The sequence below is a fragment of the Arvicanthis niloticus genome, chromosome 11 (genome assembly GCF_011762505.2).
Source record: "Arvicanthis niloticus isolate mArvNil1 chromosome 11, mArvNil1.pat.X, whole genome shotgun sequence".
Taxonomy (NCBI): Eukaryota; Metazoa; Chordata; class Mammalia; order Rodentia; family Muridae; genus Arvicanthis; species Arvicanthis niloticus.
The window spans coordinates 50222913-50240289 of record NC_047668.1 but is presented as its reverse complement, the minus strand read 5'-3'; the positions used below and the strand labels follow the sequence as shown (position 1 = coordinate 50240289).

The 17377-nt window shown below is 47.2% G+C and overlaps 1 protein-coding gene across 1 annotated transcript; it reads right to left on the bottom strand.

The window, feature by feature from the left end:
* Window positions 1-12412: 12412 nt before the first annotated feature.
* On the bottom strand, window positions 12413-14821 carry Rhob (ras homolog family member B). The gene has a single exon (XM_034514387.2). It carries the CDS (start codon window positions 14433-14435, stop codon window positions 13845-13847), a length of 591 nt encoding a protein of 196 aa, XP_034370278.1. The 5' UTR covers window positions 14436-14821; the 3' UTR covers window positions 12413-13844.
* Between the last annotated feature and the right edge of the window lie 2556 nt (window positions 14822-17377).

The following is a 17377-nucleotide window of genomic DNA, read 5'->3' as shown; positions in this document are numbered from 1 at the left end:
TCTCTCTCTCTGCCTCCCCACCCCATTGATCTTGAGGACACAAATCACATCTACTTGCTATTCATAGCTCTAAGCTAGGAGCCTGGCATAAGATAGCTGCTCAGTAAAACGCCAAATACCAATGTATGGTAAAGAACCAAATATGAATGTATGGTAAAAGGAAGAAACTAAAACCCACTCATTAAAACTACTGAAATCCCACTTGTAACATTCTGAAGACATGGTGAGCCCTGATCTACTCACTCCTCAGTTCCTTAACCCAAGGGAATTGGTTAATAACTAAAATATCTTAAGACTTTTCTGTTGGAGAGAACAGGAGCAGCACAGAAGGAAGGTGACAGAACTCTTTAATTTTGTCCCTGAGACTCTGTGTGATCTCAGGCAGCCACCCAGTCTCTCCGTGCCTCAGTTTTCTATCTTTTAAATGAGCCATTCAAGTTGAATGATTTGGGGTGCCTCTGCCATTTGCAGTGTACTGTGTTAAAAATAAAACTGAGAGTATCTTACAGGGGGAAAAGAATCAGTTGTGAGATAACAGCCTTAACTTGGATGTTGTTACTATTTATCTCCTTACTCTCTTGTTTTCTACTCATTAACTTGATTACTCTTTTTTTAGTTTTCCAAGAAGCAGTTGTAAAGACTGAGACTTATTTATTCCAGGCCCTCTTTAAAGATCTGATATCCTCCTCAAGGCAGTGTAGGCCATTCACATCAACACGGCCCTCTATGGCAGCACAGAGCACAGACCTCTGCATAGGCTTTGGTGGTAACATGGGTCACAAAGAGAATGCTTAAAAACTGTGATAAGGTTGCTGAAGTGTAGTTCTCCACAACTGATGGCTTCTGGTGGGGATGTGGATGGGGAAGGACTCAGACTCAGTTTTCTTTAACAGGCTGCCACCGGGAGTTTGACCAGCTCCAGGGCAACACACAAACTGGAAACTGGACTTGGTTCTTGGTTCTTGGTTCTTGGTTCTCTCTCTCTCTCTCTCTCTCTCTCTCTCTCTCTCTCTCTCTCTCTCTGTCTGTCTCTCCTCTTCCTCCTTCTTCTTCAGGGCAGGAGGGAGGCACCAAAGGTGTCAGGGGGAGACCTGGGAGACCTGGGAGACCTGGGAAGTGAGTGTGCTCAGGGTTCATAATGTGAAATTCACAATCAATAAAAACATTATGAGAAAAAAAAATGCCATGAAAGAATGACATGAGAGGGGCTGGAGAGATGGCCAAGAGGTTAAGAGCACTGACTGCTCTTCCAGAGGTCCTGAGTTAAATTCCCAGCAACCACATGGTGGCTCACCACCATCTGTAATAGGATCTGGTATCCTCTTCTGGTGTATCCAAAGAGAGTGACAGTGTACTAATATAAATACAATAAATGAATCTTTAATAATAATAAAAAAGAATGACATGAGAACACCTTTGTGAGACCATTTCCTGACCTCCTGAAGTACACCAGGAAACCCGCAGACACAACCTTTCAAACCATTCTTGATGTAAAGAACTCGCCTGAATCCTACTGTAGAGTAGCAGAAGCAATGACCATCAAGACATGGCAGAGCATGTGGTTCATAAAGATCCTTTCCTTGAGCCTGGCCCAAGCTCTGTGGTCCCAGTTGAGTGGCTTTGCTCAGATTTGAGAGTGACTACCCATGCTCACCCCATTGCACCAGGCACAGAATGGACATATTCTCTCGGAGGTGTCCAGCCTCTTGGCATGAATGTGCTGGGCCATATTCACAGCTATCCTGGGACACAGGTGGTCCAGAGGTCATGTGTTGGACACATTCAGAAAGCTATTCCCCTTCCAGACTCTAGTACCAAGGTTCCCATTGGCTGTCAACTCTTGTCTCTCTAAGATAGGTGCTCAGGACTTTGTATACTTAAGGAGGTCCCCAGACCATCAAGAAGATCAAGGTCCTCAAAATCAAAAGAGCAGAAAAGTCATCCCCACCTTGACAAGAGGCCCTGGTGGTCAGCAGACTTATTCTGACATTAAAGAGCATGCAGGTTGGCTCTGAAGAGATGGGAAATGATTGGTACCAGTAAAAGAAACTACAGATGTGTCAATGTTCTGCAGCCAAGCCAGGCTTGCCCCAAATTCCTCAAGGGGGGGGGGGGGCAAGGCAGAAGGCTTCTGTGAGAACTGTACTTGTGAGGCTGCAATTTACCTCGTGTACCATAAAAGTGTCCATGATAGGAAAAGCCCTCCTGGGCTGGCAACTGCAGTAAAGCAAGAACACGAAAACTCACTGGCTGGCTTCTCTCCGCTTCCCAGAGTTATTTCAGTAGTAACTCAGATGGATGGTAGCTGCAGATTGGGGCCAGCCAGAAGAGTGGTGACCATACCAGGGATCCCAGTGAAGGGCCCTCAGGGGTCCTTGGGCACCACCCTCTACCCCACACAACAAGTTTGCCAAGTGGGACCAAAGATTTCTCCACGCTGTGGATTACAATGTCCACGCCTATAAATGAAACCAGAGAAGCAGCTTCCTGATTCCCTGCAATGTGAAAACACAACGCTCCTTGTTCAAAAAAAGGATTACAAATGTGAAGTCACCGTCAACACTGACTAAACCAGCCTCTGATCACATGCTTGGGAAGCCAGCCCTGTCTGCAGGGGGTGGGGTAACTGTAAGTCATTCCCAGGAGAGTTTGCCTTCACTGTCTGAGAACAAGTTAATCATAAACTCAACTGCCGACTGTGAAGGAGAAGGGGGTGGGGGAAGAGAAAAGAGGAGAAGGCAGGATGAGGACAACAACAGCTAAAGTTCTTCTATTCCATAAGCAACATTCAAGCTTTACTGGATGGAGCCATGACGTAGGCACAACCTTCCTAGTATTTATATGATACTCACATGACTGGAGCATCTTCCCTCCATTCTTCCCAAGGGTCGATGTTTTGACATTTAATGGCCATTGTAAGGTATTAAGAAGGTAGGACCATATACTAACTATAAGGGGCTTCTGGTTGGTGAATAGGATCAGATAATGTCATCAGAGTAGAGTAACACTTGAATTACTGGTAGCTTTGTGAAAGAGAAAAAACTAAAAGATATATACACACACATACATGTACGTATACACCCATGTGTGTGTGTGTGCATATATATTCTCCTTTTTCTTGCCATGTGAGGTCTTGTGCCCCCTTGAGACTAGAAAATCATCATCAAATGTACCTCTTATTCTGAAACCTCCAGAACCAGAGGCCTTTTGCCTTATAACTTACCCTGACTATAGCATTGCCCAATTAACCACAGAAACTGGACCAACTCACTCCAGTCTTGAAAGGTCAAGGAAAGCTGCCATAGAAATTGAATGATAGTTGTCCTAAGTTCTGAAGCATCAGAAACTTGCCCCTCCCAGACCCTAAAAAACCAGAGAAAAAGCTACTACCTACAGAGAGAATCTTGCCCTCTAAATTTTATGTTTATTCCAAGGGGGGAAAAACATACAAAAATCTTAATATACATATTATTATTATTATTATGTTTATTAAGACCCCAGACATTCAGAAGATTCTGCCTCAAAGAATTCCTAGGGATGGTGGAAGTTAGCTGGCATCTATGCTGTTCTCTTGTACGTGGGCCTGGTGTAGTGTATAACACATGTGTGTAGAACCTGGTATAGTGTAGCGCACATGCATGTACACTGAACAGGAAGGCTAGAGTAATTTTCAAGCATAAATCTCCTGAAAGCTTTGCTATGAAGGGCTGGGATATCAGCTAGGAGAGTCATAGAAAAAGACAAGAACCTTTACTTTAGGAAATTGGCGAGGAACGGTATCTGATACACACACTTGGGCCAGTCACTAGACTATCAACAGACAGCAGGAGTCATCCTAGTCACCAGAGTGCCAGAGTCCAGGTAGAAATGGAATCAAACCTCATGTGTACATCTTCAGCATGTCTGCCCTTAGGAGGGAGCTACAAACTGTGGGCTTAGACCCATTCCTGATGTTCTCAACTTGCCCTATAGCTCTGAACCAGCAGGATCTGACAGTCTCAGACACCACTTCCAAGAAGAAAGTTCGTATCTTCCCAGCTCAAGTTCTGTATCTTTAAACTCACACAGCATTTTGACCCTTGGCCTAGTGAAGGAGAGACCTGACCAATCACAGTATGATTTGAAGAGGATGAGTCAGAACCCAGCTAAAGCAGCCTTCCCAGACACCTGTTGCCAGCCAAACCTGAAGTCACACTTTGCACTTTGAAAGGTGGAGAGTGACCAACTAACTCTGCCTTCTGTAGCCAACTACTACGGGGCAACCTTCTCACCTCATGATGTTCTAAAGTTTGCCCCAAATTTCTTAGAATTTGGAATCTAAAACAGCTGGATTGATTTAACAGTCTATCTCAAAGTCACTTAGGAAGAAGCCAGGCCAAACCAAACCCAAAACCCCTTAAAGTGTACCAGGGACAGTCAAGTACCCCGCTAGTGACTACCCTTGCCAAACTACAGTCCAGATCTCGTTGAGGTCAAGCATTAACCAAAAAGTCAAATTTAAGGACAGTTTTCTGAAAAGGTTGAGACTGTGGCCACGGTAGCTGTGGAGGGATTTGCTTTGAGCAAGACTTTTCACCCTGCACCTCCATCTGGTGTTTTAACCTGGTGATATAATTTTTTTCAATACCCTTTGACAAGAAAGTTAAAACAAAAAGCATGAAGCCAACCTGTCTAAAGGGATTTTCTTCAGCCTGTCCACTCCTGCAAGTCTAATGAAGCTTCGCTCCTCCCTCCCTGCTGGACAAACAAGTCTGTCCTGACATAAAAGGATTAGTGAGCTCAGTTGCCTTGGGTTTTGTGAACTCCCCAGCAGTAGAGCCCTGGGCTCTGACATTCACAGTCTGGTGGTCAAATGACCAAGCCACCTCGCTTCTTTCTTTCCACTCTTTCTGGTTGAGTCTGAGGATTTTCCTGGGCTGCAAAGAGACAGTTAACAGATGTAATTATATTTGGAGCCTAGTACATCTGCATCTTCCTCACATGAGACTTAACAGATAAATCTTTATACTGTATATTTCTGAATTGCTTAAGGGCTCTTAACCCTTAAGCATCTTTACCGACACTCACTCCACCCTGGCAAGTTACCAATGCCCCTTCTGTGTATGACTATGTCATCCAGGTGGGGCTGGCCAGTGCCTCTGCAGCTTTGTGCTCTGGCTAGCCACGTTCCTTGTTATGAGTCAACAGACTGGCACCATGCCAGAGCCGCCTCTGCTGAGCATTCAGAAGCACTGTGCTTTTAGGAAGAAAAACCCTCTGGTCCCAGACCCTTCTGCCGCACACAGGAAGGATCCCATTTCTGCTACCACTTCCCCTGGGACCTGAATGGTAGGCACCACTTTCCTACATAAGCTGCCAAATTCATCCAGGCAATTCTCAGGGTCTCCAGTTTATCAAAGGCCCTTTGACCTCGAGGAAGGATTCGGTGACTGTGTGGTCACTAAGCAGCTGTGATGTGTTGGCTCCTGCACCAGATGCTGAGGTGGCTAAACAATGGGTGCCATACACTTCTCCGAGGATGTTATGGTTGAGAAGCTCCTCTATCCAATGCTGATGGGATAGTTTTTTGTTTTATCTTTTATTATATTTTATTTTGCTACTTTTTTATTATACTTTAAATGCCTATATTTTCCCCCTAAGGAGATACAGAAAAGGAGTCATCTGGATGGGAGGGGAGGTGGGAGGATCTAGGAGTAGAGGAAGGGAAAACCATAATCAGAATACGTGAGGGGGAAAATCTATTTTATATAAAAGGAAAACAAAATAAAAGCAAAAGAAAGGTCTTCTATAAACAGGAGTTTTCATGATGACACAGTCACACACTCAGCCAAAGGTCTTCCCATTTCCACTTTGTACTTAAGCGACTGAGAGGAATCCACTCAAAGGCTGGTACTCAAGGCTGAGGACTCGAATGAACTAGGCACTGTGCCAACTACCTGCCTTGATCATGTTTAATCTTTGAAAGTATTTTACAAATAAAAAGGCTGAGGCAATAATGTATAAAAAAAAATAACAATTGTCCCCGGAGGGTGGGCAGATGGCTCTGTGGTTAAGGGCACTGGAGGACTGGTGTTCTGACCCTAGAAGTCAGGCATGGCTACACATACCTGAAAGCCCAGCACTGAGAAGAGCCTGAAAATCTCTGAGGCTTGCAGGCTGCCAGAATACAAAAAACAAAACAAAACAAAACAAACAAACAAACAAACAAATAGCTCTAGGATCAGTAAAAGAACCCACAAACAAATAAAATGGAGAGAGAGATAAACATACCTGATACCCAGCACCCTTTTCTGACCTCTGCTCGGACCAGTGCACAGAGGCCCATACACCTGGATGCAACACACACACACACACACACACACACACACACACTCACTAGCCGAAGAATGCCAAGGCTGTCTGTGACAGAGAAGGTGCAGGCCTTTTGCCTGTGAGCTTTGGCTTTCCAGATACCCAATACTATCCATGCTGCCATGGAAAATGAGAGATCACAATGAGCTCCCCATGAGCACAGAAGAAGTGAGGTGCCCTCCTTCTCCTTCTCCACTCTTCTGCCCTTCACTTGAGACCCCCAGCCAAGTCTAAGAGCTCGGATCTCTTCCATCATCCGCTGAGGATGAAAGGGATACACAGAAATGATAGGAGATGGCGACATCCACCTGTGACCTCGGCCACTGATATCACAGGCCTCCCCTGCACCCCACTCATGAGCCTGCTGATCCTTCTGAATGCTCTTCGTTTACTTTTGGTCGCTGTGTCACCCAGAGGTATCAGATCACAGCAGCCTGGGAGAAAATGCTTGGCTTGCTCGGCCAGGTTTCCCCTTTTTCCGTTTTCGAGTTGCTTGTGCAGTCACGGCATCTCCGCCTTTGGTTATTCTGTTGGATTCAGCAGGAACCCATCAGTATACCTCACAGCTTTTCCCATCACTCATACAGTTAAGACTTTGAACAATTCCTCCCTGGCCCAACTAAACCCAGAGAGACCCCAGGCCAGCTAACTTACATTCATGTTATCTTCTTTACTTCATTGGGTCTCCATGTGGTCTACAACCCTAGACACCCTTGGGTGGAATCCGTAGTCACGTGAATGCACAATGCAAAGGAAGGGGCACAAGTGGCTCTTCCCACTTACAGAGTCTGCCTGGGTATGCGATTGCATATCCGCGTTTTCCATATTTGGCTGTCACTGAAGAGTGTGTATTTTACAAGTGCCTTTTTTTTTTAAGCGCTCATATAAATAATACTTTGTATACTGTCAGAGATCCACTTAAAAGTTTTTTGCTATTAAAATAGCACACGTGTTCTTGCATCCCTTGGAGGTGCTTCTAGAAGGTTTTAGTTGTTTACCCAAAGGTCAAATAAGCTCTGGGAGAGAATGGAGCCGATCAAACTCACTTCTTGTAACACTTACTTCTTTTCAGAACTGAAGAGAGACGCAAACTTGCAGTTGGTAAACAGAGATGAGTCACTAAAGCCAGAGGCTTGCTTCCCCAGCCCTTCTGAAATGGGAAGACGGGCTCAGTTCTGCCAAGCTTCCAACCAAGAACCTGAACCTTTGCCCACCTTCCTCTGAAACTTGAGGCTAAGCCCACAGTGTGACAGCTGAGTACATGCAGCCACCCAGGTGATCCTGTGGAGGTGGCACTCAGCCCTGCAAACACACTGCTACTGTCTGATTCAGGCACTCCGCCACCTTCCCCAGAGACCTGGCTGGGTTGATCACATCATACACGTTTGCTGGGGTGGGGGTCGGGGTTTCAGAGACGAAGGCCTTTTCTTCATTGATATTCTCAGTGTGCAAAGCCTGGCCTTAACACAGAATCAATTTAGGCTGGAGATGTAGCTCAGCTGTAGCGCACACTCTTAGCATGTGTGCATCAGGCCCTGGGTTCAGTTTCTAGCACATCAATATAGCAGTCGTAGTAGTAATCCTGGTGGGGGGGCGGGGGAGATGATGATGATGATGATGATGATGATGATGATGATGATGATGATGATGATGATGGTAGAACTATGGAGACAGAGAGTTGGTAAAGTTCTTCCTGTACAATGATGAGGGCCTGGGTTCAGTCTTCAGAACCTACAGACAGACAGGGGGTGACACACAACTTTAATACCAGCAATAGAAACCCTAACTAGGACACCCAGTAAAGTCCTTGCTTCAGAGACTCTATTCTTATCCACAAAAATTGTGACCTCTATGATTTGAACACAGAATCATAGTCTGATACAGGAAGTAAGGGCAATGGTCATTTCCAAAGACATCCAGTTTGCAATATGTAGAAAACCAAACTCAGTACTTCCTTCTTATACCCTTCACCTAGATCTGCTCATTTCTTATTTGTAGCTTAAATAACGGCACTGACATTCTCAAAATTACTTATGTCAAGGTCCTGGGGGTGCCATGGTGACTCCCACTAAGACAGCGTCTCCTTCCTGTCTCCCATCTGCTTTATCTTCCAATGTCCAGGCCCTCATTTCTAGTTGGTCATGGCAAACTCTTCCTCAAAATCTTGCGTGTGTACACAGACACACACACACACACACACACACACACACACACCTGTCCTCAACACTCCAGCCAGTTTGACCTTTCTCAAATCATAATCCCACCACAGACTGTTGTCCTGACGCCAGACAGCCTTAGGTTCCAATCTCTAGGACTTCTGTGATCATGAACACACTTGATTTCTGCCTTGTGAGAAAGCTTGAGCCAGAAAACACAGCTAGACTGTGCCTGAATTCCTGATTTATAGAAACTCTGAGGCAATAAATGGTTTTCTGAGCCACTGAGTTTCGGAAAGATTTGCTATTGATCATAGACATTAATATAAGAATTAAATAAAATCACAAAACAAAGGGCTTTAGAATAATACTTGCTGCATAATCAATCAATCCTGGCTAATATTATTATTGTTGCTTGTTTAGACATAACACTAGATGAAATATTCTTAACATGAGGAGAGATGAAGTCTATTTATCTACTGCATGCCAAACTCCTCACAAAGTGCTTAACCCAGGGTCTTTCAGCTGGTATTTTGTTGACTGCAAGGTCAAACAAGATGGAGTGTTGGCATAGCTCAGTTGGCAGGGCGCTCACCTAGCATGCATTAAGGCCTTGGGTTCAAACACCATATAAGCAGGGGATGGTTGTACATGCACACCTGTAATCCCAACACTCAAAAAGGTAGAGGCAGGAGGATCAGAAGTTCAAGCTGATCATCCACTATATAGCTGGATCAAGGCTAGCCTGGGCTAGCTGAGACCCTGTCTCAAGAGAGCAGGGGGAGAATAGATAGGAAAGAATTAATTAAGTCCTCTGGACTCTTATTATGTGGACTGTTGAGAGTTGGGGACGTAATTTGGTTCCCAAGGTCCTTTCTCTAACCTGAAGGTGAACCAAGGGATGTGGTTACTATCCAAGAAACTGAGGCACAGGGTGCGTCTGAGTATTCATGGCTTTACTGAACTAAGGGTGTGTTTTTTAGGAGCACAGTTTTGTTGTTGTTGTTTTTTTTTTTTTTTTTTTTTTTTTTTCAAAACTGGCCCATGTCTGCCTCACATTCTTGGAAGACACAGAGAAAGCACTGACATAATCAGTAACCACCTTCTTCCCTGGCCTGCCAGACGAATCCTGAGCTGTGGATGGGAGGGAAGAGTAGACACTTGATTGAAGAAATATATGCCAGAGGGGTTGTACACACGGTTCTCACCGCAGAGGCCACATCTAATTGGTGACAAAGAGAAGCTATACATGTCATCAAAGCATTAATAGCCCATTGCCCACCCTCCCACCCTCCCCCTCACTCTTCCTTCCACCCACATTTCACCCACTCAAATTACTTCCTCTGTGACATCTTTCCCAATGTTCAAGATAAATGGCAGAACCGCTGCCCCGAGCCCATGCTCCCCTTACCAAGGATGCTTGGCTGCCATTGCGAGTCAGAAGCTGTGACCTAGATCCTGAAGGGCAAGGGCAGCATCCCATTGCTCTTATGTTCCCTGGCTCATGGGGACTAACAGAGTAGATGCTGATACAGATAAATAGGTGTTTTGTTTCTTCTTTGTGCTCCCTCTTCCCCACCCCCCACCCCAGGACCAAACATCTGCAGAAGTTGGTCCACTTTAATCTGGAAGCTACGTGCCCACTCTCTCTTATTCCTTAAGCCACTTATCCTCAAAGTGTAGTCCCCGAGATCACAGCATCATTGTCACTTAGGACTTTATCAGAAACTCCCGTTCTCACACCCCCACTAAGACTGACTAGATCAGAAACTCTGAGGCTATCCCATTAGCAATGATCTGTGCTTTAACCAGCTCCGCCATATGATTCCTGTCACACAAATTCTAAAGTCCCCATTAAAATACATGTGGGAAAGACCTTCCAACCCAGACTGAGTTAAAATTAAGATTAAAGAATTCTAGACAACACCCCTTACTGTAAAATGTCCAGGACCAATGAAACTCCCCTCGCCCCCACCACCACCACACACTATTTTCCCCGAAAACAGTTCAACTGGCAGTTAAATGAACTCAACGAATTTATTTTAAATGTGCAAAATGAATTTTCATATCCTAAGAATAACACCAGATGTTCTACCTTTTTTTCCTAATTGATTTTCCAGCTTACAGCAATTCATCTTTATATTTTCCAGTTGGGTCCTGGTGTAACAAAAAGAGTGCATTCTGGCAGGAATATTACAGTAAGTGCCCTGAATCTTAAAACAAGTTTAACTTAGGCTGCCATGCATTATCTGCGTGTTGGTTTTCCCCCAAACACGGAAAAACAGCTCTAGGTACCAGGCAGATCTGCACTGGCAGGAAGTCCAAAATGGGCCTTTTCAGGAGCCTGGGTCTCCAGGCTCTCAGACAGCTGGCTGCAGAGCTGAGTTCTGGGCATTTGGCCCAAGCCTGAGCTCTTCCCCAACAGAGTTCCTGCACTCCCTGGTACGGAAAGACTCTGACTCTGAAATTTGCAAGTAAACACTGTTTTTCATTGAAAAGACTTGTCTCTAAAATGAAAAGAAACGAACTGTGGGATAAAGGTGAGTGGTGTTAAGTGGGGGAAGGAGTAAGTTATGTTCAAAGAAGCTGCCACCCAGGGAGGAAGACCCAGCCTCTGCACTGCTGGCAGAGCCCAAACAATTCCCTACTGTTGGCCTATGGGCCTTGGCTCTGCGGAGCTAGAAGCCCTGTTCCTGAATGCTTAATTGGGTGAAAGGTCACCGCAGACAGGTTTTTTCTGAGCTCACAAAAGTGCTTCAGAGTCTGAGGGAAGACAGGGAAACAGAAGCCTCCTCTTTGAAGCATGCAACTTCAAAGGAGGCCTCCCCAGCTTGGAACCAGGGGGTGGGGTGAGGGTGGGGCATGGAGAGGGTGGCAACTCAGCAGCGAAGAGCCCAGAATGCAGTGCTGTCAAAAGCAAAAACATACCCCTGAAGTAGATGGGAGAGGTTGGCACGCTGCCCTGGAAGCTTCTCGGAGCTGGCAGGTTTGAGCCCTCCGGTCTAGAGCCGGGTTTTAATGTGGTCTCCTAAGAGCAAACCAGCCCGTCTAGCTGGAGTACACTGCAGAAGGAAGCCTGTCAGAAATTAGGGGTCCTCAATATTGAATCGCAAAACGGGGTCTGCTCCAGCTTTAAGTACTTACCTCTCAAAACACCCCGGGCTATTCCTGGTCCTCAGAGTAAGGCATCATGGTTTCCTTTGTAAACATTTAGGCAAAAGTTCTGTAATTAAAGAGCCAGCTCCTTATTTCAACTCCCTCCCCAGGCTCCCACTGAAGAGCTCCACACACATCCCTTTCTCAGAGATACCGACTTAGTTTTTGGGAGTATTGTCTATTTTCCTTTGTTGTTTTGAGACAGGGTTTCTCTGTGTAGCCCTGGAACCCACTCCTTAGACCAGGCTGGCCTCGAACTCAGATTCCCTGCCTCTGCTGGGATCGAAGGCATCTGCCACCACTACCAGACTATTCCCCACCTCTGAATTCCTAGCCTCGGCTACACAAATGATTAACCACGCCCTAAAAAGTTTTAAAAAGTCATCTACACTTAACATTCACAAATGACAATGTTTCTTGTTGTCAAAGTGAGAGAAGTAACATCTCAAAATAAACTTCAGATACTTTTTAAAGACATATAGATGAAGTCAGACCAAGCCCTTGGACCTCACCTAAGGGGACTAAATTCACAATAATTAGTACACTCTGGGTGTCTGATTGACAAGCTTATCCTCCTCCAGGGATTTGACAGGAATAACCTGGCCTCTCAGGGGTACCCAACTCCTAAAAGGTGCCAGGCTCACTGACCTTATAGGAGATGTAGTTACTGCCAGAAAGGATCTCAGTGAGAACTCCCTAACACCCAATTCAGACATGTTCGACAACACTATTAAAAGCCACAGAAGCCGTTTATAAATGTCATCATCATAGTCTTTTAATATTTTACATAAAAAAACTGTATACACAGCTTATAGAACTTTTATGTAAACATCATAAGCTCACCACTTTGTCATCTGTCAGTTTATTTAAAAAAAATAAAACAACAAAAAAAAACCAAGACAATTTAGTAGTACCACTGGGCTGGGAAAGGGGGTGGGGGGAGGGGAGAAGGGGAAGAAGGCTTTGCTCTGCACATAGGATGTGCAGAAAATTTCACATGGACTTGTCTTGTGACGGTGGGGGAGGTTTAAATAGACCTCAGTACGTGTTGCCTTCCTTTACCAAAACTGCGTATGCTACACAATATTTTTTTTTTTAAATCACACTGTTGACACTTTTTCCAATATAACAAAGCAAAAATTAGGCTTTTTTTTTGTAATCTCTTTAAAGTCATAGTTTTTTTTTAAAAAAAAAATCAGAAGTAGATGAGGTTACAGCGTACAAGTGTGGTCAGAATGCTGTCTTATGCAAATGACAAGCGCACTGGGTATCAAACAATGAAACAATTGTGCAAAGAATTCTTTCATCAACAACAACAACAAAAAAGCTTCAGCCTTTAAATAAATTCAGTAACAATAGTCTCTTGGACTGAACAATGTTCACTTGTAGGACAGGCACAAAGTTCGCTTATGGCAAAAGTGACCCCATAGCACACACCCTGGATCCTCTGCCGGTGGCTGGAAAGGAGGTTCGCTGGGGGGTTGGCCCAGGAGACACTGTGTCTGGGAGCTGCTTCCTCTCAACCCCAAGTCAGTTGCAAATGTCTTCCCCAGGGTGTGGAAAGATGGCCAAGTCCAGTTCATGCTTGGATGGGTGGGCACCTGACCCTGCCTGGGAAAGGAGTTGCTCTTGGGCTCTGGTCACACCACTCACCACCACTAAACAATACCATTCTGCCTCCGAAAATAAAATCTGTATTTATGTAACATCCCCATCTTCCCCAGCCCTCCCCTCCCGTGATTCCAGGGGTCTATGTTACAGACATGGAGCAACAGTAGTGGCTTGCTGGTTACAAGCGAACATCTGCTGGGGCGCGACCACTCTGCGTGCCTCTGGGGAAACCAGAGGGGGGGGCAGGAGTCGGGTGGGGGGTGTAGGGAATCGTACACACACACAACCACACTTTGAGGCCTGGCTCTTCAGAAAAGATTGCTCAGGTACCCCTTGGCACTCAGCAGGGCGTCCAGGCCTGTGCCACACAGCTGGACACACACAGACACTGGAAAGGGGGAGCTCGGTGCCCACGCGAATTCTCAGCGTGACCAGCCAGAGCCACCAGCAGATGTCAGGCAGTCTGGTGGTGTCCTTGGGGGGCATGGGTCTCCCTTTCTTCCGGTTCGTGGGCGACCGGGCCAAGGAGGGGGAACCACGCTGGCAAGGGCGTGAGGCAGGGCGCGGCCCTCATAGCACCTTGCAGCAGTTGATGCAGCCATTCTGGGATCCGTAGCGCTTCTGCAGCGCGGCGCGCGTGGCCGTCTCGAAAACCTCGCGCACGCCCTCCTTGGTCTTGGCCGAGCACTCGAGGTAGTCATAGGCTTGGATGCGCACCGCCATGGCGCGGCCGTCATCCGTGCGCACGGGCTCCTGCTTCATGCGGGCCAGCTCCGTACGGACATGCTCGTCGCTGCGCAGGTCTTTTTTGTTGGCCACCAGGATGATGGGCACATTGGGGCAGAAGTGCTTTACCTCGGGCACCCACTTCTCGGGGATGTTCTCGAGAGAGTCCGGGCTGTCCACCGAGAAGCACATAAGGATGACGTCGGTGTCTGGGTAGGAGAGCGGCCGTAAACGATCGTAGTCCTCCTGGCCCGCCGTGTCCCACAGCGCCAGCTCCACCTGCTTGCCGTCCACCTCGATGTCCGCCACATAGTTCTCGAACACGGTGGGCACGTACACCTCTGGGAACTCGTCCTTACTGAACACGATCAGCAGGCACGTCTTGCCGCACGCGCCGTCGCCCACCACCACCAGCTTCTTGCGGATGGCCGCCATGAGCTCGCCGGGCGCCGGCAGCCGGAGGGGCCCGAAAGCGCCTCGCCGCCGTCCCGCTCCCTGCTCGCCGCTCCCCGCTCTCCCGCGACCGCGCGCTGCGGGCTAGGCTCGCTAACTGCACCTGGACCTCTCGGCGGCGCGTTCTCTCGGGGCGCTCCGGCTGCCTCCGCGGGGGCGCAGGGACATACGGTGCACCGAGTGTCGTCGCGCTGATGCCGGGCGGTGCTGTGGTCCTCGGCGGTCCCGGAGCTGCGCTGCTTTGTGCGAAGTGACGGCTGATAACTGCGGACCCGGCCTAGGTTCTTTCCTGGGCACGGCTCTCTCCAGACCTAGGGTACTGGGGCGCTAACGACGTAAACCGGACTGCGGTGGCAGATGCGGGCTGCGGCCCTAGCGCCCGCTATTTAAAGAGTCCGGCCACTTTCTTAATATAGCCACCCAATGGGAAGCCATCGGGCTGAGCTCATCGCTGCGGAGCTTGGCTACGATTGGCCGCCCGCTGCAGTCCGAAGGCGGGCTCGCGTCAGCTTGATTGACGGCCCTGTCCGCCGGGCTGGGAGAGGCGGTGACTGTGGAGTCTGCGCGGCGACCCGCCCCGTGGGGCTGTGTGGCCGCCGGGTCCCCGCCTTCGTCGCAGCCTCTGTGAGCGCGACACGGTGGAGCAGGCTGCCTGGAGCCCTCCGGGTCTGGGCGGGCAGTTCCGAGATGAGCTACACTTTTGTGGGGCGTTGGCTGCTCCCACGGCTTCAGATTTACCCTAGCTTCCGAGCGAACTCCGGGTGATCAAACCTGGGGGAGGGGCGGCGCCTTTAACGTGGTTTTGTTTTCACTTAAACAGACACCCGTGCACGTTTTTGTTACCTAGCCAAGGGTTTCGTTCTTTCTTACTTTCTTTAGGTGACTAACCCCTCTTCGGCTCTGGGCCGAACTCTGGCACTTGCCCAGAGGCAGCCTTTTCACAGAGAGAGGCTGACAGTAAATTGTGTGGGCCTGGGTGAACCCCTCTAGGCTTTTCTCTTCGAGGCCAGCACTTGGGTCTCCTGGCGAAGAAGATAAGGGGAGGAATCTGGGAGAAGCACAGCTGTAGGACAAAGGAAAGAGAGGTGCAGGGCACTCCACTGAAAAGGAAACTATCCAGCTTGGAAAGGCAACCTTCACCCAGTTCTACGACATTACATCTGATTCTAGTGCTAAAGCCAGAGAACAGGTTGAAGTACACTGCAAGAAAACCCGTCCACCCCAACAACTCTCAGCGAGCAGATGAAAAGCTTGACGCTGGGGAAAGTAGGCAGGCATGCAGCCTCACAGGATACTTGGAGGTGGGCACACGGTTACTGTGCAGAGGATAGAGTGTCTTGGTATACACCAGGTCTTAATTCATGAATTACCCCATCCTGCAGGAGATGACACCTCCTCCTGTCTTAAAGAATCTGAGTCAGTAAGAAACAGGACAGAAAGCAGCAAAGGGGGTCAAAGAGGGCCCTCCCCCCCCCCAAGAGAAACTGAACAAAGGAAAAAAGAAAAAAGAGGAAAGAAAATGGCTTAATACAGCTGCTTAGGGTTCCTCATGGAGAGCTAGGCTAAGGGTACCAGCTAAGAAAGAGCTTTATCAATCAATGACCCACCATGTCATGAGGTTATTGCCCATTTCTTTGTTTCCCTCCCTGGACTGTGAGTTGCCCGAGGGCCAAGATTTCCTCTCATCTGAGCATTGTGAAGACCTAGTACTATGCCTGGCCCTTCCCAAGAATCAGTAAAAAAAAAAAAAGGTCGGTGCAGTGGTAGGCCTGCCCACCTGTAGACCCAGCCACACAGGAGGCTCAGGAGTTGATCTTCTGAGTCTAGGGATTGGAGGTCAGTCTGGGCAACAAAGTGAGACAAAGAGAGAAGGGGGGAGGAGTAAATGACTTTGGGAGCTAACCCGATTTCTCAAAAGTGAGACTTCTTAGTTCTTAACACCGGATTCTGCCATAACCTGACCAAACACATATAGCCAGCCAATGTTTTCACATATAATTCCAATGTTACAGTTTCTGTGTATCTGTACAGATATGATCAAGCCACAGTGTTCTATTCTTGCCAAGAGAGCTGAGGTTTTCGCACTCTGGATTATCTCCACTACAGGGCCCAGTCATTGTTTTTCTCTGTTTTATTTTTCAGACCTAAGGAACTGTCACATGGTTTGGCTTGTCATTGGTTTAGGAAGTCAGTCTTCACACACACACACACACACACACACACACACACACACACACACCCCACATATGCCTGTTATGTCTTATCTACACATATTTTTCTCCTCTTAGTTAAAACCTTTGATTGCTGTATTGTTAGCATCGTTTTCTGTGGTCTTAATATAGCTTGGGAGTCTTGGCTATGTCCTTCAGCCTTAGGTATTAAGAAAATATAAAACAGAGCTTTGTACCATGAGGTTCTTTCAAAAACTTAAATACAAAGAATCAGGAAACAGGACCAAGTCCACTCGCTTCCTGATTTCCAGACGTATTATACGGGGTGTTCCAAGCTCAGCTCTCTATATTGAAATAATTGCTAAAAATACAAAGTGTGCAAATTATGCCCAAGTAAAGAAAGAGAAAAATCTCATTCTCCAGCCAGCAACTTCTCCATGGCATCCGTTCACATCTCAAAACACTTGGCCCTCTCGAGGACTGGCATCCTCAAAGAACTCACTGCTTATAGGGTTAACTTTTCCACACTTGGTGATGGGTTTTATAGGACCGGCTTCTCTGGCCCCACACCCTTTAAAATGCACTCTCATTGCAAGGCAATGGCTAGATTTCATTCTTCTCCAAGAGTCATTAATATATAGACTCAGTGTATGATGGAGAACACACTCATACCAGTGTGAAAGCAGAAATTGTCTTTCAAACAGAAAGGAACTAATCTATTTCTAGTCTTCGATCTAATTTATCTGCCCTTTG

Excerpts from the sequence above, each read along its gene's own strand:
- Rhob (XM_034514387.2), bottom strand. The coding sequence starts at position 14,435 with ATGGCGGCCATCCGCAAGAAGCTGGTGGTGGTGGGCGACGGCGCGTGC.